Source organism: Oreochromis aureus, unplaced genomic scaffold, assembly GCF_013358895.1.
Source record: "Oreochromis aureus strain Israel breed Guangdong unplaced genomic scaffold, ZZ_aureus HiC_scaffold_102, whole genome shotgun sequence".
In the NCBI taxonomy this organism is placed as follows: domain Eukaryota; kingdom Metazoa; phylum Chordata; class Actinopteri; order Cichliformes; family Cichlidae; genus Oreochromis; species Oreochromis aureus.
The window spans coordinates 47418-69883 of record NW_024108719.1 but is presented as its reverse complement, the minus strand read 5'-3'; the positions used below and the strand labels follow the sequence as shown (position 1 = coordinate 69883).

The following is a 22466-nucleotide window of genomic DNA, read 5'->3' as shown; positions in this document are numbered from 1 at the left end:
AGAGCAGCTGTGTGCTCAGTTCCTCTTTTTGGGTCTGAAGTCTTACAACTGATTCAAGAAACAAAATTGAAAACATCAGTTGTACAATGAGAACATTTAGTTGCTGATTTACTTGCTTCATTGGTCCACCTTCCTGCAGACTATATCAGATATACTTGAGCAGTGTTTCTGGAATTGTTAATCTACTCTAACTTTTATTCTTTGTATTTCATTTGCTTTCTTTTCCCTTTAACTATCGCAAACAGAATATACAACAGTATTCATTCGCACTATTGTTGAAGTAACATTTTCCTTCTTCCTTCTTTTAACATATGTACATATATGTCAAAATTTGTTTGTACATATCATTTTTATTAATATTTTAAAAAGGCACTTTCATTCTTACCTGTGTTTTGTCCATGTTATACCTGCTTCAGTTGTCATGGTTACTAGCCTGCTAATGCTTGGAAGTCTTCTCTTGATACCAGGAAGGGGAGAACTCAGAGGTCAAACTCTTATTCTTGGAAATCAAAAACCAGCTTAACTCTTAAGCAGTCGAAAAATCTTCAATTACATTGTAGAGCCAAATCTGCTGAATTTACCCCAAAATGGTCTCCAGTTATAAACCAGCCAGTGAAATTGCCTTAGTGTCAAAACACAAATATCATGTCCACATGTATATTTAATAAAACTATTTTTGTTATATAATTCACATCTGCTTTTTTTTCAATACTTTACTTATTGTTGCTAATTTGTTACCTCTGACAACAAGGCGATGTATTTGGTAGCGTTCGCATGTCAGTCTGTCACTTATGTAAGCCAAAAACAACAGCAGCTCTTCATCTGATTGTGATGGAACAAATAACTCGACATAACAATTTCTGCACTGCTAAGTCAAAAAAATGAAGTTTTGTAGATTTGCAAAATATACAGAATTAAAAATGTATTTCTACACCTCTGTGGTGGAAGCCACATTATTTATTATACTTCTACATTTGACATTCAGAAGTTACTTAAAATTCTTCATAGGTTTAGACAATCACAACATGTTTTCTCATCGTGATCTGCCAGGTTGTTGAAGAGATATGGAACAGGATACAAACAAAAGAAGCAAAAGAAACAGAAAAATCATAGAGAAGCAGGGGAATAGAAAACATACAATTTAACTAAAACAACTGCAGTTACAATGTAGACACTGAACATTTTGACAAAAGCACCAAATTCCATCGTGTTCCTCTGTGATCCTAATCACTGGAAACATTGTGCTGAATAAATTAAGCACAAAATCAAGTGAGGTAAGTTTTATTTTGCCCAAGGGCACAACGACCAAGACAGACAGAGCTGGGAATCGAACCGGCAACCTTCCTGTTACTAGATGAGCTTTGCAACCCCTGAACCATGGTCGCCCCTCATTGACCCCATGTCTACTGTAACTAAGTAATGAGTAATGAGTTCATTATTAACTAGGTTGTTAATGAATTACTGCAGTCAAATTGAAACAGTATTTGCCACACTTCAGGCTGTGTTCACTGGCAGGATGTCATCATTAACTAGGTCTGCACCAAAAAATTTAATTTACTTGAGAAGATTATTCTCCGTAAACTATGCTAACTTTAAAAAAATCTCACTTGTACTCAGAAATATGACAAGTAGTCAAACAGCTGAATACATTCTGTTTGTATCTCCATGATATCTTATGAGTCTCAGACTTTTCTAGATGATTTGATGAGGGATGTTAAAAATGAATTTGCATGCACAATTAGTCCAAAATTGACATGTCTGAGACAGAGTCCAGCCCCTCTCCAGGAGACTGGTTGTAGAGCCCAAGCCATGCTTAGAGGTGAGCCCGACTATATCTAGCTTGTACCTCTCAACCTCACACACTAACTCAGGCTCCATCCCCACCATGTCCCAATTGCCAGTCTTGGTAGCCAGGGCTCAGTCCGCCAGGGCCTCCAATCCTGGCCGCCGCCCGTCACACAACGCACCCAACCCCTACAATGCCTTCTGCAGATGATTGGCCTGCAGGAGGATTGGCCCATGTCCCCTTTTCGGACTGTGCCCGACCGGGCCTTATGGACCAACCACCAGATGCTCACCCTCGAGCACCCTCCCCAGGCCTGGCTCCAGGGCGCTCTTTGTCTGGTCCCTCACCCAGGACCAATTTGCCATGGGAGACCCTACCAGGGGGCAAACACCCCCAGGCAACATAGCCCCTGGGATCCCTGGGACACACAAAGCCCCTCCACCAAGATAAGGTAGCGATTCACGGAGAGGCGGATAAAAGACTTTTTTGTCAAAATTGACCTCTTTCTTGATTACAATATTATTTTCATGTATTATTTCCATTTCCAACTTCATATCTCACAAACCAGCAAAACTAGTAGTAACAATGTACTCAACGAGCAAAACCCAAATGAGGACCATAGAGAAATTTACCTTTGATTTTTACTTACACAGAGGGTTATATGATGTGAGGAGGAAGCAAAATGGGGCAAGTGGAAACTGTTAGGGCCACAGAGGAGGTGCAGTCCTGGATGATCTTTTGAGGGAATGATGTTGAGAGATTGTCCAGTGTCCAGAGAGTGAGAATTAGCCAGGATGCTTACTTGTAATCAAGGGGCGAAAAAGTCCAAGGGTCTATGAGTCCATGGAGGAAGGAGTAATTGGAACGTAAGCAGGTAGTTGAGTCACTGAGTTGCACATGTCATCTGGGGAATAAGGATTTTTCTTGCCTAGTTGTTGCATGCTTTATTGTGTTTGATGTTGAGAGCATTTTCCCTTTTTTTTTTGCATGTTTTTACTGTATTTATTGGGAATTTTCCAGAGAGACTCACCCCCCCTGCTTTCCCTAACTAATTAGATACACATGGAGGGCACAGAGAACACCAATTAATCAGGCCTCCCTTGTTGGTAGTCAGAGGCCAATAAGAGAGTTTGGCAGGTCAGAAAAAGGAATCGCAGCTGGACGCAGGGAAGGAGGAGAGAGCCACGGAGTAGCGTGGTGGCAGGCGCAGCCACAGCAGTGAGAGCTGTAGAGCAGCAATTACCGGCATGGCACGGCCACAGGAAAAGAGAGAGACGGCTCTCGTTCAGTTGACGGCAGACTTCTTCCACAGTGGTAGCGAGACTCCAGTTAAACACTTAAGACACGGAGCAGCAGCAGGCAGAGTTTGGAGCTCTGCCCTCGCGTGGTAACTCCCAAGTGGTTAAAATTCTTAAAGACGCCTCGGTAAATTAAGAAGGGTGACTGCTGCTGCTCTCCTGTGCTTAGTGGAAGCTGGAGTGGTGTGGCGAGGAGACCACGAAGGACTTTGTTGGCCTGGCTCCCACTGGTGGACTCAGCAGACCCTTAACAACCAAGTGTGGCGGAGCCCGATTGGGACCCTTGGGACTTTAGGTTTTGTTTTTAATCATTCTCTTCCCCGATCAGGGTATTTTTATGCTGTAAATAAAGTGTATTTGGTGAATAGACACACAGCTCAATACATGAGTGGGGCCAAAACAGGAATAACCAGTAACACCAGCGGAGTAGAACACCAGTTCCTGCTAGGTAGAGCAGTCACTCGAGACTGTAGACTAGACTGACCAACCTGTAGACTGCCTAAGCTGACTACAAGAAAGCCTATGACAGTGGCTGTATCCCAATTCAGGGTCTGCAGCCTTAAAGTACGCAGCCTCAACGATCCTCAAGGGCCGTGTACTCAAAGACCGCTAAGGCTGGAAGTGCGAGGCTTGTGAAATGGGACGGTCTAGCCTCCATCGCGCTGCCCAGGTTGCCTAGCAACCATAACACCAATCGCTGGAAACGTTTCATACAGCTTTGTTTGACAGAAATGAAGGAGAACATATTTTGTTCATGTGTTTGTTTCTACACGAGCTTTGTGTGATTTAATAAGTATCTGAGGCTGAGACCACAGGACTGTAAAACACGATTGTTGGCCTTCATATCTGTACTGAACAGTCATTTAAGATTAGCTAGTAAATAACAATTAGCTAATGTTGTTCATGAGACTAAAGTCAGTCTAAATATGACATGGCCAATATTATAGTTATTATATTATATTAATCATCATTACAGCAGTGAGTTTGAACTCTCAAATCAAATCACTTCTATTGTCACATCACACGTGCAGGTACACTGGTACAGCACATGTGAGTGAAATTCATGTGAGTGAACTCTGTGTCTAACACTGAGCTTCAGTAAAGATTCAAGTTGCAGTTATTTATATGTCCTATAACCTTAAATCTTCACTCAAAGACAAGTATCTTTGACAGTGTATATGTAGATGTATCATATATAAGAGACAAATATTGTCCGTTTAATATGTTGGCATTACTAAATTTCACTCAATGCTTACATATATGTGTAAAAAGAAAATGTACGAGCTGTGATAACTGTGTCTGATAGAATGAAGAGTAGACTGATATATTAAATATTCCTTTATTGGGTGAGAAAATCAGACCATGTCATAACTGCTTTAAGTCATACAGAATAGATATCAGAGCCTTAAACAGGCTGACTTCTGCTAAATGGGTCAAACTGGGCAGAAAGTATACAAACACATAACATCCTTATAGAATATGATGTAACACTAAAGATCAACTTACCTCAGAATATATAAAGCATATAAACAATTACAGCAATATGATGCAACAAACACAGCAGGACTACTAATCCAAAATACTCAAAGCTTCATAGAACTGAAACAAACATTTATTCTTAGCTCCATTCTGCTGCTGATACATACTTTAGGTTTCTGAATATTAAACTTGTTGCTGCCTTTCATAGTGTGTAACTTGAAGGCCCTGAGTACTTTCTCCCACACTGAAAACACTGGGATGATAAAATTATTTGAACATTACCTAATAAGACTGATTCAGGACAGACAATTAGTTATGTTAAACTTTCCTAGCAGTCCTTCACAAACAGGGAACAGTCTGTCTATTCTCTCCATCTGTCAGCTGCTGCTGGCTCTTCCTCCTCCTCTTCCTCACACACTGCTGAGTTTGTCCTGGTGGATCATCAGGGTGCAAAGCCTCACAGATGATGTGCAGCAGTGGGTCCCTCAGTCTGTCCTCACTCTGGACACTTGCAGTTGTCACACATGGAAATCAAATGTGTGACAAGCTGCAGGATTCAAACACAAGTGTAACTTATAAACACATGTTCATACTTTTATTCCACAATCAGAGAGAAAGAAACAGAGAGAGAGTGCAGGACAGACAGACAGGTGACAGTCTCAGGTGTATACACTGCTACAAAACAGCACAGGAGAAGGAGGATTTAGTGTTTGTGTTATTACGAGTGCTAAACAAGAAGAGTTCGCAGATGGTACAGTGGACACATGTGTGACTCCTGTGATTAAAGCATCTTTCTTTCAGCTTAACGAGTGAACCGTCAGCTCGTTCAAACACACGTTAAAGTCCGTTTGGCTCGACACCACCGAACAGAGGCAGCAATATAACACAGCTAACATTAAGAGTGCAGTAAATCCTGCTTGTGCCGTCATATTCAGGACTGCAAACCGAGCAGCATCACTGACTTTCAGCTTGTTGTGTTTGTGGATATATGACTGACTTTAATTATCCATAAAATTATCACATTCTCTGTAAGATTAAGGTCAGCTATTGTATTATTATATTTTAAAGGCTTTAAAACAAAGTAAACGCTGAAAGTACAAACATCGCTAATGTCACATAACTTTGCCGACATGTGACCAACAGTAATGTTTTAATGTTCTTCATTATTAAACATTTGCACATAAATAAGTGACATAATATTCAGTACTTACTTTTAACAGTTTACTCTTCGGCCGCTCCGCTTCTGCGGCAAAATTATCCACAGTGACTGCCGCGCTATGAATTGTGGGATATGTTGGGCCACGAAGTCTACATCACCACAGCCTTAAAATTCAGGGAAATGAAGGCCGCATTTCGAGCAGCCTTTGAATTGGGACAGCCTTCGGCGCGCCGCTGTGACCTAATCGGCCTTAAAATGCGGCCTTTAAGGCTGCAGACCCTGAATTGGGATACAGCCAGTGGCTCACACATTGATCCTGGAATGCTTGGAACTGTACAAGATCATCAGAACCCTAAGAGCCTTCAATAGCACCTTAGTGGAGCTGATGTGGCATTGGTACTGTTGAGTGAAGAGCATAGTGCATATGAATAGTGTATATGAATGTTGCATAAAAAGAAATCGAACGTGTGAAGGGGTGAATGAAGCATGTTGTATAAAACGCTTTGACTGCTCAGGTAGAGTAAAATACAATCAGTTCATTTAGGGAAGAATCATAATTTAGGTAAAACTACACCATTTGTGACAATCATAATATCAATCTGACTTTGAATTACACATTTAATGACACAAAAAATTTTATGCATGCAGTTTGCATCCTTTAAATTCACATTGGCATTAAAAGATATTGGACTTGTGTAACCTGCCTGCCTTCATTTTAGACTAATAGCAACCACTTGCACAAAAATCCCCCAAAACGCAAATGTGTGTCCTCATAATTCTATCATTAAGTTGTTCATCTAAAGTAGCGCCATTTAAACAGTCTAATTTCAGTGCAGGTTTCGAGTTTGATGCTATAATTATAAGAAATAAAACATATTAAATTATTTATTTGCATAAGTACTTGTAACTCAGTTGCCTGAAACCTGCAGTAGATAGGGGATGTAGTTTTACTAAATAATAATGTTTTATATTTTTGCAGTTTTATTTCTTTTTCTTATTAACCAAGCTGACTTTTGCAACTCAATTGAAGCAGCAGAAGTAGTATTTATAAAAAAAAAATAAATCTCTCTAAAGTATCTGAAACCAGAGTTTGTGTCCTGTCTTGTTTGTTATGCTTTCAGGTGGAATCCAGTGTGCATGCCATGGTAAAAACAGAGAGACTGTTGGAGGCACACAGTCGGTTTAATGTTTAATTTCTTCTGACTCAGACAACTTCGCCCCAGCCTAACAGAAAACAGAACTTGAACAAGTCACGCAACCACTTGCAGTTGTTTTTTGTCTGTTGTTTTTCTTGTTTTAATGAATGTGAAAATGGGAAAAAAAAGATGAAGTGTGTGCTCATATTACTCCTCTGTTCTCATGCTGCATCTCCAGGTAAGATATTTTATTTAAAGTGTATTTAAGTTTTTATTCAAAAATATTTCTCTTGACTTACAGCAAATTGCATTGTAAGAGACTTGGTCTTTTAGTTTTGCTATGAGCTGTCACCATTTTACGCCTGACATGGACTACTAACAACATCTAACTTGTCAAAAAGACACAGGGAGATATTTAAGCATATAGAAGAGAAATTTTAGATCAGCAGCTGTGGCTATGCTTTTACGGTTCGGTTTTGTTCAAAGTATCCTGTCTTGTGACATCCTTGTTTTTCACAAACTGGACTGTAGCTGAAAGGAAAGCACTGCAGAGTGTTATTAAATCAGTACAGAACATTATACACACAGTTAGCTTATTTACAATAAAAATAGTTAACTTATTCTAAAAGCAGGTTACTTGATCTTTTATTTTCTATTTTATCCTTTTAACTTACACAATGTGATGAAAATGTTTCTTCTCTTTTATGTGTTCATTACATGTTTTAGCAATATCACTTTTGGGTCATTTAAAAGGTGCACATATGAAAGAGCATTCAGCTTTAACTTTATTGCACACACACAGTTACAACTCTGAGAAAGTTGGTGACACCCAGTCGGGGCAAATTCAAGAGGTGTGAAGTCTTTTGTTCTGTGTCCTTGAGGATGGGTGGAAGAGACAAGGGGCAATCACTGTAATAGCAGATACGGTTACAACATCTCTCATTTTCTGGAGAAGGTCAAGGGTACATCTGGTTACATCTGCTTTACTGTATTTAAAATTGACTGTGCTGTTCATCTTCAGACACTACTATCAGTGCCCTGTTGAATGGCCATTCTCTCTCTCAAGATTGAGATTTAAAGGTGTTAATTTAATTAATTAAAATGATGAATCTGAACCAAGTTTTAGTTTTTATTTAACCTTCTTAAATGGTACAGAAAGTATATAATACAAATGTCATCTGATTTTGTCCTGCCAATTTTACAGTAAAACACTCCCTGAAGTTTTTCTCCACTGAAACCTCTGGAGTCCAGACAGTGGCGGTCCTAGCCTGTTTGGCGCCCTGGGCGAACACTCCCTCTGGCTTCTTCTATTTGTTCTAAACTGAGCACCTGATGGCTTTGAACTTTTCTTGTCCCTCCTCCATTGGTTTTAATGTTGCACTCTAGTATGAACACAAATCCCCCAACCCGAGGATCACCACAACATAACCTAATGGACCTACAACTTAGTTCACAGATTCACTTTGTCTAGCGTTTATTTCTGAGATTTCACACAACCCAGTATTCAAATCATGAATACATAATGGGCTTGGATTTACAACATTATGAAGGAAATGTGCTCTATTTGGAAGCAGCAGCCCCCCCCCCCCTCTCCCCTTTCGACGGGTTGTGTGTGAGACTTTAAATCATCAAAGTGTAAATTTAAAATTGTTATTGATCCCTTTACCCCGAGTCTTAAAGTGTATATTTATTTTCTTACTCTTCTTACATATATTGTTTGTTTACTTGCACTGCTGTAACTGGAGCCTCGTCTCTCTATATACCGGACTGTATGTAGCGGAGATGACAATAAAGTTTACTTTGACTTCAGCAGTGAGCAGGCACACCGAGGGCTCTCGCGCTCACTTTTCGCGTATAGAATTTTCGTGTTGTTGTTTTGTCTTTATTTTGTTTTATTTTGCGAGTTGGTTATTAGATGCTGTTCCAGCCAGACAGTGAATCCCCGCCACCCCGCCCTCTCCTCCCCCTGTGCACAGAGCAGCAGGCGCACCTCGCAAACGGAGGGCGCCCTTACTCCCAGCAAATGGGTGATAGAAAACCGATCGGTGTCTGTGCCATTCCCAATATGCACTGGCTGACGTTGGGGCAGCATGAGTACGAGCATTTTTTTTTTTTTGCCGATGCCCGTGATGCCGCCCCCCGCCACGATGCCGCCCCAGGCAACCGCCCGTGTCGCCCGTATCTAAAACCGCTACTGAGTCCAGAGTATCCCAGAATTTGTGGCTGGTGCATTTGTTGATGAAGTTAAGATAGGTGACTTCAACAGTGAAAGAGGAGCAGAGCTAAAGAAAGACTGGATTAAATTCTTTGAGGATCATCCTTGGCACCTGGAGTGGTATAGTTTGCAATCTCTGGACAGTCATGACTTCTTCAAGACTACCATTGAGACTTTGAGGCAACGTTTCAACCAAACTGAAGGTACTGATTTGTTTCACTTGTTACTTTTGTAATGTTGACTTGTCCCAAAGGTGCAGTTTCACTATGCTGTGCTGACATCTTACTGCTTTACCACAGTTACTGTTACTTTCTCTCTTTTCAGGTGTTCATATCATGCAGAGGATGAATGGCTGTGAGTGGAATGATGAGACTGGTGAGATTAATGGGTTCAATCTGTACAGTTATGATGGAGAAGATTTTCTAACACTAGACCTGCAGACACTGACATGGATCACTCCAAAACCACAGGCTGTCCTCACCAAACTGAGATGGGATGCTCAAAAAGATCGATTAAAATTAAACAAAAACTTTTTAGGTCATCGGTGCCCTGAGTTTTTAAAGGAGTATTTGCAGTATGGCAGGAGTTTTCTGCAGGCAGCAGGTAGGATTACAGAATCTGATGAAACATAATAGAATAGAAAATTAATATGGATTTCTTGCTTTAAAAGTTAAATAAAATTCAAAAAAGAATGTGACAACTGCCAGTCTCTCTCCAGTTCTTCCTTCTGTGTCTCTCCTCCAGAAGACTCCCTCCTCTGCAGTCAGCTGCCACGCTACAGGTTTCTATCCTGACAGAGGTATGATGTTCTGGAGGAAAGATGGAGAGAAGATCCATGAAGGTGTGGATCCGGGAGAGATCCTCCCCAACAATGATGGGACCTTCCAGTTGAGTGTTGATTTGAAACTTTCATCAGTCACACCTGAAGACTGGCAGAGGTACGACTGTGTGTTTCAGTTCTCTAGTGTGAACGAGGACATCATCACCAAACTGGACAAAACAGCGATCAGGACCAACTGGGGTAAGACTGGATCCTGCAGGGTTTGAAAACTGCAGTTTGATATTATGAAGTTGTTAACTAAACAGTTTAGTTGTCAAATTTAATTCCTAAATGCCATTCATGTTGATCAATAAAGACAATTCTTTACAAGTATAGCATAAGTCAAATTGGGATCTCATACTGGGTTAAAGTAATGAAGTACCATTTGCATTATAGTGTATCATTACTTTAGAGTGCACAAGACGCGTAACTAATGCTTAAGTAATGATGTTTTGATGGCTTTGTGTGACATTCAGAGATGTCAGACTCATCAACTATCAGGTCCTTGATTTTCTCTCCACTTATTCTTTAGTAACTGCACACATTTTTGTTCAGTATTATAAGTTTTGTCATATTTTGTTCAACAGAAAAGCCCACTGACATGGGAACCTTCATCGGTGCTGCAGTGATTGTTCTAGCTTTCACCATCGTCACAGCTGTGACATTCTTGACCTACATAAATAAAAAATGTGAGAAATCTAAAGTTTAGTTCAAATTCATGTCAAGTAAAATGATTATAGGGCAGTAGAATGATGAGGTGAGAAGAAAATAATCAAATTAAAAAGGAAATTGACACAAAATATTTGCATAATCAAGAAACAACGAATTAAAAACAAATTACAACAGATATGGTTTATTTTAGTTTGTTTCAGCCAAATGTTCTGCATCCTGTAAGTAATGTAGAACATTTATTAGAGATATAATATGCATTATTTAATTGAAAACAAAGTACAGACTTGTTCTTTTTTGTTGCACATGATCTGATCACTTGAACAGCACTGATCTCCCTCTCACTTTCATAGCTGGGAAGCAAGGGCCATGTATTCAATAATCACTACAAATTACACCCTTGAAAAGGCTAAATTATGTGTAAACTGTATGCTTTTGATCTTCCAGCTCCTGACGATGGCTCTGAGCAGTCTGAGAGACTAAATCCACAAAGCTGACTGTCCTAAGAAGTTCTTCACTCCGCTCTCTGTATGACTTTCCTCCAGTTGCTGCTGTCACCTCAGTGTTTCAAATACATATGTTAAAAACACCAGTGAATCAATTAGGCACAGTTAATGATCACATTCTGCTGCACTTGTTGTAAATTAGTGCATGGTCAGACATCTGTATGCAGCTCCTGTGTGTACATTTCATGCATTTGTGATTTTATTTTGCTTCAGTATGTAGTCATGGTATCGATGCAGCGGTATCACAAGTCTTCTACAAAGCAAAACTAACTTTATTGATGGATATGTATGTGATGATGACCGTTTGTTAGAACTGAAGTGTGTAGTTTTATTGAGAAATTGGAAATGTACAAAGCATGTGGTATTTTCCAAATGATACCAACATATCTGAAGGATGAAAGCAACAGACTCTCATTTGGAAATAAAATTTTGTCATTTTATTATTTCATTATATAGTTCTATGAAAATGACTTGCCCTTATTTTGCTGGATTTGATTTGTGAGGTCACATGATCTTGATCTTGACCACCCCTGGGCTATGTCCTAAGATCAAAAACATACAGTTACAACGGAAATAGGAAAAAACAAAACAGAAATAGGAAAAAACAGATTTCCAAAAGCACAAGGGAAGTGTTTCTGGGGAGATAATAACCCGATGGACCAGTTGCAGGAACCAAAATAGACAGAAGACACTTCAAAGAAGTGGTGGATCTATCGGTTTTGTGAGGAAAGAAAAGATGAGAGGTAAGTGTGTTAGCCTAACGATTAGCCAGAAAAACCATCATCAGTATTATATGAATCATGATAAAACACACCTACCATGTTTTGAAATAAGACACAATCAGCTGCAGAGTAACATTTCAGTGAGATAAAGGAACTTGTCTTTAGACAGTGCATCTTGGATCTGGAGAATTTTCACTTGCTCAATTGGCAAATTCTCCAGATTGAAGATGCACTGAATCACATGACCCCCTATGAACAAGGACTTGGCAACAATTGGTTGAAACATTACAATTAGATTTTGTTCCTATTAATTTTATATATTTATTTGTGTTTTTTTCATTTTAATTCTATATTTTATTTTAATTAAAATAGTTTGGACTTCTTTAAGTTGCTTTTAGACATTTAAAACGTTTAAAAGCAGTACTCATAAATGTGTGCTCCAGTCCACATGCATAGGAACACATAAAATGATTTATAAATGTGTATCTGCATAAGTGGCTTTTATCTGTATTCTTATGTTTGTTTGTTTTTTCAAATAAAGCAAACAGCTGATTCTGTTCATCTGGACATAACATTCTCAGTTGGAGAAACGTTTCATCACTCGTCCAAGTGACTTCTTCAGTCTCAGCTGACTGCAGATTTCCCCAAACTTATAAATAGTAAAGTTTAATAACAACCGAAACTTGCATAATTGCCTAACAATAAGCCACAATTATTTTTTTCAAACTGTCATAATCACAGATAAATGATTGCAGCCATTCCCAAACTCTGTGAATGGTAAAATGCCAGGATCAAAGGTTGTTATGCTGCTTTAAAGGTTGGGGAAACCTGCAGTCAAGTGAAGAAGTCACTTGGATGAGTGATGAAATGTTTCTCCCTGAGAACGCTACGTCCAGATGAACAGAATCAACTCCCTGGGATTTTCTGACCTGGATTTTTTAAGCATGCATCAAGACAAATGGAATGAATGTTTCATTTTCTAAATAAATACAATAAGTCGTCACCCCTTCAACTTGAGCAGGTACGTTTACCAATTAGATACACTACACAGTAGTATATGGAAGTTAATATATGTTTAAAAAAGCTGCTGTTACAGGGTGGACATTCTTGTGCTGGTAAACCAGTCAGTGTTTAGATGAGAGAACAGACATCACTGTCGCTCATCCTCTGAAGTATCTGGCACATTAATGTTCATGTCACCATTCTCCTATGAGAGCAGACTAACGACCTGCTATGATCCCCTTTATCAAATATTAAATTTAAAAGCTTAATGTGATCTAGTTGAGAAGTGATGAGCTCTAAGTGTCATGGCCCTGTGCCTCCCCGGCTAGCCCGGTCTGGCTACAAGTGTTTTTGTCTCTTTTGTCCCTTCTCTCTTCCCTCTCCACACCACCGGGGCGGAGTTCTCTGTGAGCTCCCGCCCCTGGCTCTCGCACCTGCAAACAATCTCCACTCTGGCTCGGGACTTAAGGAGGTGGCTGGAGGCGCCTCGTCGCTGGATTATTGTGTAACACTTGTTAGTGTCATTACTAATCAAGCTTTCTCTGAGTTTCACTCGTGCCGCTGCTTACCTATTCTCCTTTCCTGTGTCAGACTTCTCGCCAGCCTGAGGATCGCCATTTGGTGAGCTTTAGCCGGAGTACGAGCTAGCCTGAGCGTCCGGGAGAGATTGTACATAGCCCGTGTGTTCCTTCCCTGTGCCTGTGTCCCTGGAGACCCACCTTCCCGTGACCTCCCCCCCCACTTGTATATATTCGCACCCGGTGTCAATTGTTAATAAATTGTGAACCTTTTGAGACGGTCTGCCTTTGAGTCTCTCCTGAGCCTGACACTAAGGGCAATTGTTTTACAAAAAAAACCCCAAAACACACAGGTATTCAGGGGAAATCCAATATCCATTAGCACTTCAATGCAGCTTATATTTGTCGTCCCTTCCAAGCTCAAATGAATCAGGTGATATAATCAGGTGATCTGTGCACTGGCATGGTCTGTAAGTTAGCGAAAACTATGCCATGAATATTCATAGACATTTTTATGCACAGGGTTTTTTTTTAAGTGTCAGGGATGAGATTTGTCAAGCTAAACTTATGTGTGTGTTAATTATCATTATTTGTTCAGGTTTGGGTACACACATTTGTAAGTATTCAAAAGTACACATATCATTGTACATGCTTCATATTTGATCATACACACCTGCTGTAGAGTCTTATGTCACTTTTACTAGAACCTTAATAATCATATTTGAACTGAATCGAACAGAATTTTGGATAATATCACTTTCCTAAGAACAACTAAATTATAAAACAGTGTTGTTTTAGCCCAGCTACTGCCATGTTTTCTGATCTCAGATGCCATGTTATATATACTGCTCAAAAATATAAAAGGAACACTTGGAGTTACATTGAGTTATTGAAGTTTAAGTTTAGTTTTTTGAGCAGTATATTTAGTGGCTCTCTGCAATGTGACAAGATATCATACCTTCAGTCACACACAGAAACAGTGAAGAGCACAAAGTCTGATCATCTTAAATAAGTGAAACAACAAAATAACCGAAAAAGAGGCCACCTCTCACCATGGCCGTTTTGATTATAGCTCCACTTGAAGCCTCCTTTCTTGTTCATGTGCATTTTAGGAACTGAGACATACACCACATTGTTAAGTTTGTGTTTTGGAGTTTTGTCTTTCGGGTGAACCAGTTTCTGTCTGAGTGTGTTGCTGGGTCTGAAGTGCACCGGGATGTCGTGCTTGGAGAAAACTCTCCTGAGTTTCTCTGATACACCGGCTGACAATGTTGTTGCGTCTTATCCTCCCTCACTGGTGTCTGATCTTCTTTTCTGTGCCTCTTTGCTGACTTTATAAACACCCAATTAAGATAATCGCATGTTTTGAGTGCTTCCTTGACATGTGTGTGTTCCTTCGTTTTTCCCTTCAGGCTTTAAGGGAATATGTTCTGCCCGGTGGTGTAGGGTCCTGATTACTCCAAGTTTGTGCATAGCCTTAGACTATGATGACCTGGATGACTGAGAACCTTCACAGACAGGCTAAAGAATAGTTAAAGTATTTTTTTTTTGTTTGAGTGTGTCTCTTTGTGAGTGGTTGGAATGTTTGTGTACATGCATCTTGGTCTGACAGCACAGACATCTACCTATTTTATTTTTTTTCAGAGTCAAAATAGAGCAGGTGCAGATAAAAGCATATGGGCATGGCACTGATTCTTCTAATGTAATGACAGTAATGACAGGGCTGCAACATTATGAATACATAAACTTGTCAGACCACCAGGGTCATTCTTGCAACAATGGTACATATTCTTTAATCCACCTGTAGCAGAAGTCTGGGTTGTGTCCATTTGTTACATGAGAGAAGATGCTCAACTTTCACACCACGAGATGTCACATCAGCAGGGTTCTGCTTTGTATCAATGAAGAAGCTTTAAAGGAGCAACTCATGACTTCCCTAAAACAAAAGATAGATGGATCTTTTCCTTATCATTTTGTAGTCTCGGGTATGAAACTGTGCCATAACCATCTTCACAAGCATCAGAAAAATCATGTAACTGGAACTTATGAGATGTTTTAGATTTAAAACATCTTGCCACTCTAAATGTGCTGGGTTTTTCTAGGTCTTGTAACCACCTAGTCCACTGCATCTGGTAGACTTGTTGAATTTCATCATCCCAACTATAATTCAGTATACACAAGCTTTGCAGCATCAACCTAGCTGTTAAAACGAAGGGCACCAAGAATCCAAAAGCATCACATACAGAGCTTGTGACTGTCAATATACCCCATCTGTGAATGGCCTCTCCTGGACTGCCATCTTAAACCTGAAACTGTCTCTTTCTTGACACCACTGCAGTCCCAAGGTTCTCTCAACAGGAAGACTTCCTCTATCAAGATCCAGCTCTTTTACCTCTTTGGCTTTTTATCCACATCAGTGGATTCCAGCACTTACCTGCTGTTGCTAATCTATTTCTCTAATTGAAACCCTGGCATACAGCTATCAGGTCTTTCACTAAGGCAATGACCCCTGCCTCTGATGGCAGAGACTTTAAGCAGTCATCCACAAAAAAAAAAAAAAAAAAAAAAAAAAAATGTGCGTGATGGTATCTATCACTTCTGCTGAAAACACAGCTATGTGATGATATTGTACCAAACAAATGGACAACCATTCTGTATTAAAAAAGCTATTGTGTCAGGTCACCATTTTTCCACCACAGGAAAAGAAGTTGTATATAGATTGTTATTTCAGTTATATTTGCATGTTTGAAATATGTTTGAAATCTATCTATCTATCTATCTATCTATCTATCTATCTATCTATCTATCTCTCTCTCTCTCTCTCTCTCTCTCTCTCTCTCTCTCTCTCTCTCTCACTCTCTGAGCCATCACTGCTATAGGTGTAAGGCTTATAATGTTTCCAAACGAGGAATTCATCAAATCTGATCCCCGGAGCAGCTCACCCTTGAATGAAACCCCTTTCAAACTTGCACCACAATCAAATACCACAAATACTATCAAAGTTTGCTTTTTGGGATTGTACATACCATTGTGTGGGATGTAGCACACTTTTCTCCTTTCTCCTTTCAGTTGGTGCTCCGGCACTCTCTCTGCATAACCTTTATTTATCACATCACTGAAAAAACTGGCATAATCAATGTAACATTTATACATTCAAAGGATATATATGTTTGTTTTGTTAAAAGCTAAAGCTTTTCTCTATGTGGTTTTCCTTTAATTTTAGAAAAATCTATTTATGAGCCTCTTCACACTGTAAACAATATACCGTACTTAGCTTCTGAGGTTGATTATTTTTATTTGAGTTGAAGAACCAGAATTAACAATAGCCACAGAAGTAGCAAAGCTGCTTTCCTTTCCCTTAATACAAATTTGGCAAGCTTTATTTCGACTTGATCTTGATCGTATAATAAATACATAGTGGACTCATGCTACAAAACGTTGACTGAAATCCTCTGTACATCAGATCCTTTGGACTTAGACACAGTAGCTCATGCAGTTTGGGCAGCAATTTGACTTTGCAATTGGAGCAATTACTTCTTTCGTCTTATTTGCTCATCCTCGATCTCCTCCTCGTGCGGTTATTCTGTTTCCATACTCAGCTTTAAAAACCTCAGACACATTTTGGCTTAAAAGCATAAATGGTTCAGTTTTCTTTGTTATTTGATTCCTTATCTTTAAATTACAGGTTTCTACCCTGACAGAGATTTGATGTTCTGGAGGAAAGATGGAGAAGAGCTCCATGAAGGTGTGGATCCTGGAGAGATCCTCCCCAACAATGATGGGACCTTCCAGCTGAATATTGATCTGAAACTTTCATCAGTCACACCTGAAGACTGGCAGAGGTACGACTGTGTGTTTCAGCTCTTTGGTGCGAACAGGTACATCACCACCAAACTGGACAAAACACTGATCAGGACCAACTGGGCTAAGACTAGGGATGGGTACCGGTGTCCGTTTCCATGATGGCACCGGTTCTGACATAAACGGTATTATTTCGGTGCTTTTTTTTTTTCCTGAGCCAATTCTAGCCAATCATTTTACGTTTCCGAGGATAGTAGGCGGGCCCAGGTACGTACGTTCTTTTAGAGCAGAGCTACAGATTAAAAAGGCGAAGCGGTCAAAAGTCTGGCTGTACTTCGCAGCAAAAGATGCAAACTCAGCAGCCTGCAACAAGTGCTTTAAGCTGATACTGTGATACTGTCAAAGGAGGTAACACCTCGAATCCGATGAAACACCTGGCGACGCATAGCGTTTTTAAAAGCCGAGAAATGCGCCGTGTTTGATAGCTTGCTGCGAGACCTCACCGAGCACATCTACTGCGGGTGTGGTGCCTGTTATCGAACCGGAGTTAGCAACATCCCCAAAAACCCGAAGAGTAGAGTCCTGGCCCCTAGCCCTGCCAGTGTAGCAGAAATGATGAGGATGATGATGGCAGCAGCAGCTGTTCTTCTCTGCGTGAGTAGCTTAATGTTGTTTGTGTGTAATTTACGTTGAGTAGGCTAACCACGTTATTACATTAATGCATGTAAGATGAACTAGCAAACACCGTCGTAGTTACATGCGGCTGTCTTCTTGTTTGACGGCAGGTACTCCCTTCACCCTGGCCAAAAAGGCTAAAATGACCAAAGAAAAAGTGGAAAACAGCTAAACATGAGAGGTTTTTGGACCAATTTTGTGTTTTTTCCATTGTTTAACCACTGCTTCCAGCCAAGAGTGATACCATATATGCCCTACAGCTGCAGAAAAGGCTGACATTGTTATCTTTTTACAAAAAAACAGCTAAACATGAGAGGTTTTTGGACCAATTTTTGTGTTCTCCATTCTTTAAGGACCGGTTTGAGCACCGTTTAAGCACCGTCACCGTTTCAAAAGTACCGGTTTGGCACCGGTATCGGATAAAACCTAAACGATACCCATCCCTAGCTAAGACTGGATCCTGCAATGGTTATGAATCATTTTTACAGAGAAGTTATTTATTTTAATATCAACCCTTTGCATGTCCTCTTTCACTACATCAATTTTCATTTTCCTTCTGGTGGCAGCTCCATCTTCAACATCTGTTGTCTAATGTTCTCTGCTGGAGGTTTCTTCCTGTTAAAAGCTGTTTTTAACATATACGATCAATTGAGTGTTTTCAAGTCTTGATAATGATGTAAGGGTTTTACATTAAATTTTTAAGTTCCTTGAGATGATCCTGGATAAGCTTACCTTTGTCACACTGGCATTCACGAATCCAATGAAACAATTCTATTATCAATTCATAAAGAATAATGACTAACAAATCAGTAACATGACTTAAAATGGAACACAAATGGTAGATAACTGAAGCAAGCCAAAAGTAATGAAATACTATATGCAGTATGGTTTATCTTCAGCGTGCACAAGAAGATTAACCTTCCTCTTGTGTTAGCTTTTTGTTATCATCTCTTATGTTAACGGGTCGGTTTTGACCCGTGAATTAAATCAGCTATAAAATACACTAAAAACAATAAGTTGTCATCCAATTTGTTTCTCCTCTCTTTGTTACCTTGTTAGGCTTCCTTATCCATGAAAATGTTGGTTTTAATACCTTTGGTGTGGGCCTCTGGGTCTTTTTTTTGTCACAATACCCCTCGATTTCAATTACAAAAAAATTGTAAAATTAACCTCAAGTGAATCATATTACAGTTTTTCTCAGTCGCTTTGGTGCGTTTCTCAGATCAGAATTGAAATTCTCATAACTATTAGTTCAACCTCCACAACACTCAGTCATTTGTGCACATCATAGTAGCAATTTCTCCCCTCTCTGAACAAACTGCAAATGATCTTGGACATGAATCAGTTGCTTCCATACATTTCCCTGCTGCTTCCTGACATTCCCATTTGCTTATGTCATGTCAGTCAAAGTAATCATACCTATGGATGCTGAATAGTCGTTCCCAATAAAACTAATAGTCATACATCCATTGCTTGAGTCATCACACACAAAATTGTTGAACTAGTTATCACATGCCAAATATTGGCCATCTGTCAAACAAATCCTATACCTTTCTGTATCATTTTTCCTGGAAATGGGTCCGAAATTGAACAATTGATCTCAGGTGAATTACAGCTGTCACTCATGAGGAGGCGTGTGAAAGTTCAGTTGTTACAATGACAAACAACTTGTCCACTGTCAATTATGGATGAATCCTGTGAATCCCCAATTGGCAAGCATATATAAACTGCGCAGGAGCTAGTGTGTACCATTTCTACACTTCTGTGACACAAAATGGAAGGTCAGCACCGTGGAAGAGGGGTGAGGATGCGGGGAGGAAGGGAAGGGAAGAGGGAGAAGAGGCAGATATAGGCGGATTCCTAATGAAATAAGGGCTACAATTGTGGACCATGTTGTCAATCACGGCCTCACCATGGAGGAGGCTGGTCAAGGTGCAACCCAATATTGGAAGAACTACTGTCAGTTCAATCATTCAAACATTCCGTAGGAAAACAGGTATGCAAACAGTAATTCACTGTACTGTACTGTGCCATCTCAGACACATCACATGTCATTGTACTGTATTTGCTAATTCACGAAAAGTCCACTCTGCACCACATAGGATTGTCAGACAACCTCGCGGAGGCGGAAGAGGGCCCCTTTTTACCCCACAGCAAGAAGAAGCCATTTGTGCAATGGTCATTGCAAACTGTCAGTGGTAAGACATTATAAAACACATTGAAGGAATACAAAACAGTCAGTTTGTTCAGAGAACTACGTGCGCACGGGTGAGTGATCGGGTGATACTCACCCCGAGGCTTTGCAGTCAGCTTTATTTATACTCAAGCATGTTTGCGTCACAGACACATGTAGGAAGAGATAACATACCACTCCTTACAAAGCATAAAACATATACGTTCAACTGTCAGTAAGGAACTGGTCAAGCCTATCTTAAGGGAAACAGAAGCCAGTTGGTTCCTGTTCCCAACGGCAGACTCAGCAAACTCAGCAAAGGTGAGGTTTCCTGTGGCAACCTCCTTATGCCAGTCATTTTCTTAGAAGTCAGCAAGGCTCACGTGCATGTGTAGTGACAAGATACATGTAGTATAAAATATATGAACATCATTGTACATTCGCAAACCTATTTAGGAAAGCATGTTATTTAATAAAACATTAAACAAAATCTCTTAACATTCCCTGCTGTTGTTCAAATATTTTTACATATTTCAACTTCTAGTCACTTGTGTATACATTTTCAACCAGAGTATCATTTAGTAAAATTGATATGATCAACATTTAGGTTTGTTTCCACTTTGTTGACAATAATTAAAATTGTCTTCTTCTTCAAAGTCTGTGTCTCGGTCCTGATGTGTAAGCAACATCATCGTCTCTTGGTGAAACGTAACATGTGGTGTGATGGCAGTTGCTATGAGTCTGTTGATTAATGCTCTAATGCAGGGAATACAACAACATCCACATAGAGTGAGTATTGCTGCAAATACAGCCATGGACACTAGAATTGATGACACCAGAGTACGGTACTTCCCGAACATATCCATCCAGCTGTCCCACATCGAAGTGTCGACTCCCGAATGTTCTTTCATTTTTTCATTTAGGGTCTTTAAACCCTCCAGGGCTCTGGTGAGGCTTCCATCCGCCGCTGTATTGTTGGGTATGAATGTGCAGCATTGTTCTCCAAACATTGAACATACCCCATTCTTTTCACTCAGGAGCATGTCCAGTGCGACCCTATTCTGGAACGACATTAGGGATGTGGCTCTCAGTTGCTCAGCTACTGCGTGAGTCCGGACATGGTCAGATTGCCTAATCGCTGCACGTTATAGTGAACATAGTTTATTCTGTCCACGTTTTTGTTGATAGTGCACCACCAGCATACTGATGACTCGAAACCAGCAGCCACCTGGTCCACTAGTTTGTATTCATCTGGTACTCCTCTGGGGACTCCTATGGCGTCTATGTACGTTGGGTCGGGCTCAGGCTGCGCTGGGGCTGGAGCCGATCTTTTCTTCCGGCTTGCAAACCATTGTCGTTCAGCATTCATGGTGATGTCAATCACTGAAAGTTTTATAACCTGAACTGGTAGTAGGAGAGATATCAGGCCACACATTCCGGTCTTATTCCTGGGCAGTCGATCGTAGATTTGTGGATCTCCACACCACCACCAGATGTCAGCTCTGCTCACTGGGTTGAATAGGGGGTCCACGTCTGTGAGAGTCAGGCAGCTTGAGTCGTGCAGCGTGCCTATCGCTCACCTGGTCGGTCATGTTGATACAGGTGTGATTGGTCGCTGTAACGTCTCGTGCAAATATAGGTTTTCTCTTCTCCGGTCCTGTTAAAGGAAAGATCTTATCCCACTTCGTGCAGTTGATGTCTTCTATGTTAGTGGAGTTCATGACCTCTACCAGGCATTGTTCTTCAATCGGCGCAGGCACTACTCTTAGTGTTGGTCGTGGCCCTAGGCAGACCATACAGTCATCGTTGGCATCTCGAGCTGCCTGTTCTGCCAGCAATAGCCAGTTATTGGAATGTCCTGAAATGCCTGTGGTAATTTTAAACCAGTCGTCGGCTTCCAGTTCTGGTCCAGCTATGACTACTGCGGTCATAGATGTTGAGAGTGGCCCTTTGGTCAAGGCGGGGCCGCTGCTTGTGACGGTGGTCGTATTGGCGTTGCTTTCTTCATTCCTGGTGAGGTTGTTACATATAGATAAGAAATGGTGGGGGTCTTTTCCACTCTTATGAACAAGGTTAGGTGGTAGCAGTTAGAGCTGCCCGCCAATGTTCCAGTGTGTGATGATGACGTCTGTGGAACCACATAGGTCCTCTTCTGTGATTTAGGTGGGTTTTCCAGTAGTGGGTGGCTTGTTGTGTGGAAGTTGACCACCAGATGTGTGTTTGTCTTAGTCAGATTCAGCTGTTTAGACAAATTTCTAGCAGATCCTTGTGTTGGCGTTGGTGTCCAGTCGTTTCCAGTATAGGTGAAGACTGTGTCCCAGCCTGGGTTGGTGGCATCTGAGCTTGACAGGTACCAGTCATATCCAGGCCACTGGCTCCCTAAGTATCCTCCGATATGGAATGAGTTCAGGGAATCCATACTGTTGACGAGAAGCTCGTTTGGTTGTAACACAGGTACAGGTCTGCTGTGGTTTTGACCTGTGTTGCGGCCGTTTCGTTACAGGGGT

General features: G+C 40.5%; 1 protein-coding gene across 1 annotated transcript; it reads left to right on the top strand.

The window, feature by feature from the left end:
- The first annotated feature begins 9527 nt into the window (after nucleotides 1-9527).
- On the top strand, nucleotides 9528-12048 carry LOC116335984 (major histocompatibility complex class I-related gene protein-like). Its single transcript, XM_039607606.1, has 4 exons — nucleotides 9528-9676; nucleotides 9818-10094; nucleotides 10481-10582; nucleotides 11010-12048. The coding sequence occupies exons 1-4, from the start codon at nucleotides 9650-9652 to the stop codon at nucleotides 11057-11059; spliced, it is 456 nt and encodes a 151-aa protein (XP_039463540.1). The 5' UTR covers nucleotides 9528-9649; the 3' UTR covers nucleotides 11060-12048.
- Nucleotides 12049-22466: the final 10418 nt, after the last annotated feature.